The sequence below is a fragment of the Schistocerca cancellata genome, chromosome 6 (assembly GCF_023864275.1).
Source record: "Schistocerca cancellata isolate TAMUIC-IGC-003103 chromosome 6, iqSchCanc2.1, whole genome shotgun sequence".
NCBI lineage: Eukaryota > Metazoa > Arthropoda > Insecta > Orthoptera > Acrididae > Schistocerca > Schistocerca cancellata.
Window position 1 is genome coordinate 266,144,371 of NC_064631.1, and position 10,409 is coordinate 266,154,779.

A 10,409-nucleotide genomic window follows, 5' to 3' on the forward strand; every position below is an offset into this window, starting at 1 on the left:
AGCGAAACTGTTTCGTAACAGTATACTTAACTGAAGTAAATAACAAGGGAGGCACCGCGCGGGATTGGCCGAGCAGTCTAAGGCGATGCAGTCATGGACAGAGCGGCTGGTCCCGGCGGAGGTTCGAGTCCTCCCTCGGGCATGGGTGTGTGTGTTTGTCCTTAGGATAATTTAGGTTAAGTAGTGTGTAAACTTAGGGACTGATGACCTTAGTAGTTAAGTCCCATAAGATTACACACACACAACAAGGGATGAGTCCTTAGTGATAAATTTACTTAGCCGAAAATGGCGTCTAAAAATATTAAAAAACCTACAGAAATATACTTTTCAGAATCAATTTCAAATTTCAGACAAGTTTCAACTAAGAAGACGCTATAGCCTTTAACTCCTTTCCCATCCATGGTGGTTCTAACACTGTGCAACAAGGCGTAAAATAAGCTTTGAATTTCATGCAAATTTACAGTTACACCTTTTGCGTTATTAAACAATACTAAATGTGCAACATTCGTGTTGCTATATACACTGCCATTTGGGAAAAGTGTAACACCGAGAAGCAATTACCCGAATAGCACCACACTTGGTGGAAGTGGCAACGGGTGTGGTACACGTGGGTCGAGCAGGGCCCTCTCGTATCGGTCCGACAGGGTCGGTGTTGCGCTTAGTGTAGGCGATGCAGAGCTGTCACGTAGGTGGAAACAATATAGTGAGTGCCAGCATGCCTCGTCCACGTTAAAGGGAGCCATATCGGCATGTGAGCGAGGTCGAACGGGGCAGAATAATCGGTCTCCGGGAAACGGGGTTGTCATACCGTGACATTTCGGCTCGCACAGGGCATGCTGCTACAACAATGATGCGTGTGTGAAGCAGTGGATAGAGGAAGGTCGTACGCAGCGACGAGCGGGAACTCGACCACGGAACATGACCACAGCACGGGATGACAGTCATCTTGTCCGCATTGCCATTACGCACTGGACAGCGCCATCCACAGTGTTGGCTCGTCGCTGGAGCATTGTCACAGGTGTCAATTTCTCTACATCGACGGTTTGTCGCCGTCTGCTGCAGTTTGGACTGGTTGCACGCGTACCATACGTCGCCTTCCATTGTCCAGAAGCCACAAGCTCCTACGACTGCAATGGGCACGTGAACACCGTCACTGGGATGTTAAGTGGCAACTTGTAATCATTTCGGTTGCGTCCCGCTTCAACCTGTCCTACAGTGATTGCCTCATACGAGTCCGGCGGTACCGTGGTGAGTGTAAACTGGAGGGCTGCATTGTGCAGCGTCATAGCGGACAAACACCAGATTTGATTGTTCGGGGCGCCATTGCGTACAACTACCGATCTTGCCTTGTACGTATTGAAGGCACCGGTACCTAACGGAGGTTGAGGAGCCTGAGGTATTCCTCCTGTTTCAGGCATCTCCACAGGCCACATTTCAACAAGACAATGCCTGGCCACATACTGCGTGGAGTGTACAGGTACGGGCACCACTGCTACCCTGACCTGCACTTTTGCCAGACATGGTGCCCATCGAACATGTCTGGGATATGGTTAGTCGGCAGCTGGTGCGTCACGGTCCTCCAGTAACTGGTGTCACGCATTTGTGGGCTCCGATACAAACTGCATGGAGTAAAAACCCTCAGGAACGTTTTCAGAACCTTACTGATTCAATGCCACGGCGTATAGCAGCTCAAATTGCAGCACATGGTGACTCTGGCTCTGAGCACTATGCGACTTAACTTCTGCGGTCATCAGCCGCCTAGAACTTAGAACTAATTAAACCTAACTAACCTAAGGACATCACACACACCCATGCCCGAGGCAGGATTCGAACCTGCGACCGGGGTGGTCGCTCGGTTCCAGACCGCATGGTGGCCACACGATATATTGAATACTAGGGCTCAAAGGACATGTACCGCCGATTTGAAAAGGCAATCATTGTTATGTACACAAGCTGTGGTATTAAATTAATTGCATTCATGCTTTTTTTTCTTCGTATTGTAATTTCCACAAACAGTAGTGCACTTCCAAAAAATAGAATGAAATTTTTTGCCACTTTTGACAAAAAGTATTCCAGCTAAGACAATTCCTCGCATTCAAGTGTGTCTGTTTTTGTACGGTGGGATACTGAGACGAGAACTGGTTTGTAGTATTTGACCTACGAGTTACAGCGAGAAAACCTTAGTTTATTACGGTGTTTTGGGATTTTTCGCATAGATATTAAACAATAGTTCGTCTTATTAACACGTACACTTTTCTAGAATGTTATTCCATGGTCATTTTTGTTGTTAACAGAAAATATTTATTTTTCTTTTCGCATGGTACACAAAACTCGAATCTCACGGCCTCCCATGGAGGTGACATTTGCAGAGCATGATTCTGTTACCGCTACTACTAATAGAATTTTCTACATTAATTCTGATTTGCATAGAGCGTAGCATATTTAAGGAAACCGCAACACGCTACGTATATTGCTCAATAAGAACGTCGATTATTCTGCTGTCTTCCATACCGCGGGATGCTGGTGAGGCAATTACAGTGAGAACTGGCTGTTCAAGGTCGCAGGAGTTCACCAAAGCCACGCAGTTTTCGCATTATCGCACGTGTCGGCGCTAGTTTTTCCCGAAGGCGCCCCACCTCGTGCCCCTGTTATCCCGTCATAGGTATTCATACGCCAGAGCGGAGGTATAAGAAGCAGTCACCTGTGACCGCATCTCACAGTGCGGGCGGAGTGCACCAGTAGCCATGGCGAGAAACCTGATCCTCTGCTGCTGCCTCGTGGCCGTTGTTGCAGTTTCTGTGAAAGCCGATGACAAGCTGGACAAAGTGAACGTGGACGAGATCCTCAACAACGACCGCCTCCTGAAATCCTACATCCAGTGCATGCTCGATGCAGACGACGGAAAGTGCACCACTGAGGGCAAGGAGATCAAAAGTAAGTGCGACTGCTAAGCTTCCTTCTTTCTCGTTCGCTTCTTTCTTCCACTGTTCACCATCGTTAGAGTTCGATTCCCGTTTTCCTAGATGTTCGATTAAATAATACGCTCATGGGTGATGATGTAGCACACTCATATACAAAATGGCCAAATCATGCTCGAGATTAATAACTGCAAATTCTTTGAGGTTGCCCAGGAGGATTCATGGCATCCCTTCAAGAAACTTTGTTTCTTATTCCTTGTTAGGTGTGCAATTGCAGTAAGGTGGTATTGTGTTCCCCTAAGACCAACAGCAGTGTAAGAACATTAAATTACCAAATATGCAGCAACTAGTCGCAAAATCACGTTTTATTTCTTCACTTTTGCAAATCGATTTCAACTGATTAACAGCCATCATCGGTGCTTTCAACCAGTATGTGCCCTGAGTAGTAATACTGTCTTGAGACATCATGTTTTAACTAATATGTTAGTTAAATATTGTTTATTACTGTCTTAAGACAGTGTTACTACTCAGGGCACATATTGGTTGAAAACACCAATCATGGCTGTTAATCAGTTGAAATCGATTTGCAAAAGTGAATAAATAAAACATGAATTTGCAACTGGTTGCTGCATATTTGGTTATTTTATGGTTTACGGTCGCTGCACGACTTGGGAACTACGTGGAGCCCACCATTCATAAGTGTAAGAACAGACAAACTCCGTGATATCAGGAAGACGTGCTACTTTATCCTTGTCAAATCAATCTTACACCCATTCGTAGCGTTTCAGTGTTCTATCATATAGGAAATTTCATGTCCTGATCAGAAATGTTCTTGCCAATTAAGGTAACGTTTCATAGAGCTTACAATTCGCCTTTTGCTTTAATCTAAACAAAGAATTGTGGCAGTTTGGAGTAATCACGATAAATTCTACCTCCCTAGTTTATATTCTTTGCTCGCCCACCCCATCTAATCCCCAACGACGTATGGTTTAGCTTTCTGTCAAAAATGTGATACTTCTCCAATTTCCACCTCTTGTCCATCTCTTTTTGACCATGCCTTTATCTTTTTGCACAATGATCGCTTCTGTGTAAAAGAGAATCACCTTCGCTTCTTCTCTCTGCTATTCCAGTTTTTATCATCTTTCCAACAATCTCCTTCGATTGTTTGTTTCAAATTATTTGTGCTAAAGCGAACGTTTCATTCTATATTAGCGTACAGATGTTTCCTTTGCTGTCTGATATTCTTATACGATAACGTAGCAAGCGACATCAGTCGTCTACTTTAAAGGCCCATTCCCGGTGACAGTAATTTTAGCATTGCCTTTTGTTCAGTATGAAGTATTTTCTCACTGTTTTAAGGTCCAGCTGTTAACCCTGTACATTTTTAGTCCAATATTGTTTATTTATCTGCACACTGAATTTCTTCCGTGTTATTATTGTGACGCAGTCTGAAAAATATGCGCAATTTTAAATACAAATATAGTCATTGAGTTCTATCGAAGTACGATCGCTAACAGACAGAAGCATGCATCTTAGGGTAGTCGTTAGCGATCTATTGGCAACTGCACGGACGAAATACTGCAAGGATACTATTGGTAACTACTGATTCTACGAATTTTAAAGAGCCAAACGAAATAAAATAACCATAATAATAGGGACTCGAACACCAACTCTTTATAATACACTAATAATCGTAACGATCATTTGATGTGGATGAACTTGAAACACTGGTGCACATGCGTGTGCTGTAAATGAGTGGAAAACGTTAGTACCTGGTAGAAAAGCTCTCTTGTTACTACAAAGAACGTTTGATTGTAATAAGCCAATGGAAGACAATTCGGTATCTGTACAACAGTTAAGCTCCTTCTTTCCTCTCTTACATATTCCCAAGACGGTGTAAGAGACGTGTTGTTGCCACCATCGACGGACAGTCTCAAGCACCATTTACATTACACTCACTGAAGTCCTGTGCTTGAAATTATCTGGGTTGTATCATATTGACCGTTCATTCAACGGCACGTGTTTTGACAGATTAAACGTGTGGCCGAGAAAATCAGGCATATAATGAATTTCTCTGCGGATCTGATATAAAATATTTTCGTCGCTAGATACTGATGAATCCGGCGTCACTTTTATCTCCCATTACAAAAAACACCAGTAAATGAAATTGTACGTATCGATGTGGTAGGAGGAAAATGTGATTAAATTTGCAGGAGGTACGGAGTGTACACGGTTTGCAATCTGGTATACAGATCTGTCACGTTTGGCAGGAACCGACTCGAACTGCGGGTACGTTATTCCACAAGTCTTCAACTCTGTATCATATTTTGTCATTCTTAGTGGCTCCCGAACAGTTTCCTGCGAGTCTCTTGTCAGTTGTTCGCCAGATTTGATCACTGAGTCAGATATGTGGATAACGTGCTGAGGACGGCAACAGTCTGGATAGGTCAGGATAGCACGGGTAAGCAGCTGATTTTCATTGTAGTGTTGAAAGATTAATTCATGGGGACGTCGGAGATAGAACTCATCTGCTAGCCTGAGCAAGAAAGAAACGTAATGACTGTTGTTCAGATAACAGGCTACGCAAAACAATTGTAACCATGTTGCATACTAAAGATATCCCGTGCCATCAAACCAGTTAAGAATGCGTTCTGGTAACGTTCGTTTTCCTCCGTGTCTCCAAACATGAACACATGCATAGTGATGCTGCATGCAGAAGCGGTACCTATCTGGAAGACGACACATTTACAGCCCTGCCGCTATGTGCTGCTGCGTCAGTGAAAACGGCCGTGGTGGTCGCCATGCTGATGAGACCCACAATCCAGCTGCAGTCGAATTACAAGTAGAATTTTCTTCTTCTTAAGGCGGCATAACAAGATCTCCGAAACAAACAAACTTCAGTTGCGATTTATGTATGACAAACCCGTTGAGTAATCTGTCGTTAGGTCCAGAATATAGCTGGCTTTAGTCTTACCCACTCCCTGCAGTTGCGCTGAAATGCCAATCGCTCGCACATAGAAGCACATGATGTCACGTTGACTGATTTTGCGTGCTGTCTTTATGGTGTGGCAGTTTTAACGGTCAACAACGTATTCATTATTAAAGGAAATTCGTTCTCTTTCCAGGTACATTATGTTGAAGAACATCACTTGTAAACCCACATGGTGTTTGTAACAAATGACGTGTATATGCGTGGCAGCGTAATGTTGCCTTAACAATGGAATTCTCACGACCACAAATGATTAAAACCAGCCTCCCATTGCCAGCCTACTTAGGGATTTCCATAAATAGTAAGATGGAGTAGTAGGTTTTCATCAATTCTGTTTATGGCATCAAACCAATTATTTCTCTAGGGATACTATAAGAATAATCACAATGTGGACACCGTAAACTGTTTATTCTCGAAAGACATGTAGAGGGCAAAATAATTGTATTAATATGAAGTACACAATATTCTATTCTACCCCATATGTAATTTTGATATTGGCCGAACATCTATTTTAGTTACTTTAGATTTCGATCCCCGTTATTAGACGAATGGACACAAAGTTTGTTTACCGAGAATTTTTACCAAAGAAAATTTGCTACACAGCCGTATATTTTCGGGTATTATCTTATTTAGACGAATAGCTTAGGCAGTTCATTATTGCATACTTCAGACCCCTGCGCACTCAATGTGTATAGAGTCACATAGACCGATACGGGCATAACTGGAGCCATGAATACCTGTGTTCCGTGAATTTTTTGTGTAACTTGACAAAAACGGAGCACACGTTTCTCGTGGTGCATGTTTGCACAGTTTTTGTAAAAAAATTACAGAATCCAGGTGTTAATGGCTCCGGTTATGCGTGTATCGGTCTACGTGATTCTGGATACATGGAGTGCGTAGGGGCCTGAAGATGGCATTAATGAGGCTCCGAAACCACCTTTGTAAATACAATAACATCTAAAAATAAGTAGCTGTTTGGCGAGTTTTCTTTGGTAAATATCTGACCAGGCGCTGTCCTGTACCAACGATGGACCAACAGGGACAGAGCTGGCTGGCAGTGGTAGCAGCGAGAAACAAAAGACATACACCCTGACTGGCTTTTTCAGAAAACACTCAGTGGGAAACCAAATAGAACTCATCTCATTTACGGTGAGTGTTTCTCTGTATGTCGTACTGGAGTGCACGTATCAAATATTGACTTACGGACAGCAGTTGTACTGCACTCCTGATATGCTCACTGCGGCAGATGATGTACATGACTTAGATGCAATTCTTTGCCTATACAGTGGATGCAACATGCAATAAGCAAACTCCTAGTGCTACAATTACCTCAGTACAAGTCAGAACACAAGTCAATATTTCTGTTGACTCACTAGACAGAAACAAAAACTCGAGTCACCTGTTCTCATGTAAGGATTCAATTTAGACTATGTCAGATTCACAGAGAACTAAAGAATCATCACTCGTGTAAACACAATAAGAATTCTGTTACTGAAAATTGTATTAATGTGCTTCTTCTCACAAACTCAAAGATTTTAAAAACCTAACCGCCAGTTTCTCCACTGTGATCCTCACCAGGAGAATCTCATGCTCGAACCCCAGAGTAAAATGTCTCTCATCAGTGCAAAACAAAAAAAAAAAAAAAAAAAAAAAACCAAAAAAAAAACGAAAAAAAGGCTCACAGCACTATGGGACTTAACATCTGAGGTCATCAGTCCCGTAGAACTTTGAACTACTTAAACCTAACTAACCTAAGGACATCGCACACATCCATGCAGGCAGGATTCGCTGCGACCGTAGCAGTAGCACGGTTCCGGACTGAAGCTCCTAGAACCGCTCGGCCACCGCGGCCGGCTCCCTACTGGTCACAAGGCGCCCATGTTTGCACTCAAGTGACGAATCCCAGTAGCCTGTACAATAGCAATATGTTCCACTACACAGGCCATGGATCTGCAGATAGTCACCTGAAGCGCGTACTCCTTTCAGAAGGTTTTCTGGAAGGTTCCATTTCCCCTCCTACATTCTTAAAGCTCTGCCAAACAAAAACATGTCTGTGCCTTTCAGCGGGGCATGTGCTCCCCGATAAGATTCATCAGAGGTCAGCTAAAGACCATCATTTCTGATTCTTCGCATTTCTTCGCACTAAAAGCATGTCCTTTCGCCTTCTTCCGCCCCCGACGCTTTTTCTTCTGGTACAATGTCCTGAAATAATTTTCATCCAACCAGAGGCTAACCTCCCGCCCGTTCCGACAGCACATCGCGGTTCTGCTACCTTAAGCAACATAAACCGCCACCGCCATGCTGTACCCTCACTCATGGCAGTAAATGTCCGCCGCTGCAGAACACAACTCTCTTTCCAGCCCACTTTACCTGATAGCGACGTCTGAAGAATGCATTTTTTACTTCGCCTATTAGTTCAGTGCACCGTTCTAAGTAACTCCTAGTCAAGGAGTACCACATCTATTGTTAGTACTTGGAGCTAGCGAGTATCATCCAGTGAAATGATTAATAATCCGATAGTGCACTGGAAATATAAATCAACAATAATATTAAACTTAATATCTTGCGCCGTTTGCAATGAAACATTTTCACATGATTTTTCTGTTACATTGCTACAGGCAGGGTGCCAAAATTGGTGTCAACGGGTTGCAACGACTGCACGCCTAGCCAGCTGGAGAGAGCTGTCAAGGTCCTGAAGCACATCACAGAGAGGTACCCTGCAGAGTGGACGAAGCTGAAGGCCAAGTACGACCCCACGGGCGAGTACACCAAGAAGTATGCTGAGGCCTGGAAGGAGCGGGGCGTCAATTTCTGATCGCCGCACAAGAAAGACTCAGCTCTCAGCTGTCACCATCGTCGTACACAATTCAACAGTAACTCCTGTCTCTTTCCAGGAACTTTCAGTGACCGTAAATTCATCTGACAACTTCATCCAATTTTGTCACTCAACGCACTTTCTTAACTTTCACTCGTTCACAGTATTCCAAAAATTATCATATGAAATAAATGTTTATTGTTAAATTTGTGTTTCATATTTTGGTAGGTTGCTCGACAATTTCCTGCTTCAGAGTATGACTCCTTTCGAAGTCCACTTTCCTATAACTGTGTTTGAATCATCATTTATAACAGCGGATCTGAACTTGCCGGTAACGACCCCCTGGAAGTAAAAATGAAATTTTCTCAGGGGTAAAAACGAAAGGGTTCAACTGGTTTTCGGCTGTGAAACTAAATTATTTTTAAAATAGCGTTACTATTATCATTGTTTCGTAATATTGTAATAATGATAGCGTAAGTTACCAATAATTTAAAATTTTCTTTCAATTATCCGCACCCACATGTACACAATGTGGTAGACGTTACAGCTACACATACACTTTGTACAGTAAAGTTGAGACATATACATCGCACACGTTTAAATATTTGATAAAAATGCGGCTGTGAGTGATTGGTAGTTATCGTGATGGATTACGAATTGCTCCATTATTTACTACACAACACATAAAGGGACTAATTGACAGTACAAAACAACTCTATAGGTACAGGGTAGTTCTTATTAACGTCTGGAGACCCAGGAAGCGACTTAGATGACGCTGAGACAAATAATATAATATAAGACACATGGGTCGAAAATATCGGGAAATACTCAAAAAATGGATGAGAAATGTAGAACATATGACGTCACCAGATGCCTATCTTACCGCACTTCCAGCGATTGGGCTTGGGGTGAAGGAAGGATTGATCGATGCGAAGTTTGTTTTTGTATCTCTGATCTGTTGTAAACTAGACGTCACAGTATTATTGCCCTCGGTCTAATCAAGTAAGAGCTGTTCTTATTTTTTCTTTCTTTCCTATTGGCTCCTCGTATATTGTTTACAGACATTATTTAGTATACAAAACGAGGCCATTTACTGTTAACGACGTAGTTGGGAAACTTATACTGATTTATTTGTGATTCAATACGTTCGGTTTCTATTGTACTAAACTTTGCAATAAAACAGCGGAGAGCGCGAGACTGGAAATAATAAAACATTTTGTAAACTTGTAACGCCTCATGCAATGAAAAACATACAGCCCGCCAGACCCAAAACTCGAACTCTGAACTCTCCGCACTTAAGACGTACACGTAGACCTGGGTCGACACCGACATGAACACTCGGCTCAACTACTGCCGCCCAGGGAGGTAACCTGTGGTGAAAGAGTTTTGACGCCACATATCCAATATTTGTCATCCGTTTTTGAAGTAATTTCCAACATTTACGTCACTATTTTTCTTATATTAATTTATTTGTCTCAGAGTCGTCTACGTTCCTCCGGAGGTGTTTAAACGTTAATAATAATCATTCTGTATGATGCTACTACACTGCTGTAGGGCCTACATCACAGTGTTTGACATATACTTATAGACCGCTAGATTACTACGAAAAGGGTGTACTTAATGTGAGTTTTTCTCAAATGCCATGTTTCTTTCACCCTTTCACTATGTATCTTCTTCCCTTCGTCCG

General features: G+C 42.7%; 1 protein-coding gene across 1 annotated transcript; it reads left to right on the forward strand.

Moving 5' to 3' along the window:
- Window positions 1-2,702: 2,702 nt before the first annotated feature.
- Window positions 2,703-8,928, forward strand: LOC126191502 (ejaculatory bulb-specific protein 3-like). The gene is made up of 2 exons (XM_049932393.1): window positions 2,703-2,934; window positions 8,526-8,928. The coding sequence occupies exons 1-2, from the start codon at window positions 2,745-2,747 to the stop codon at window positions 8,720-8,722; spliced, it is 387 nt and encodes a 128-aa protein (XP_049788350.1). The 5' UTR covers window positions 2,703-2,744; the 3' UTR covers window positions 8,723-8,928.
- Window positions 8,929-10,409: the final 1,481 nt, after the last annotated feature.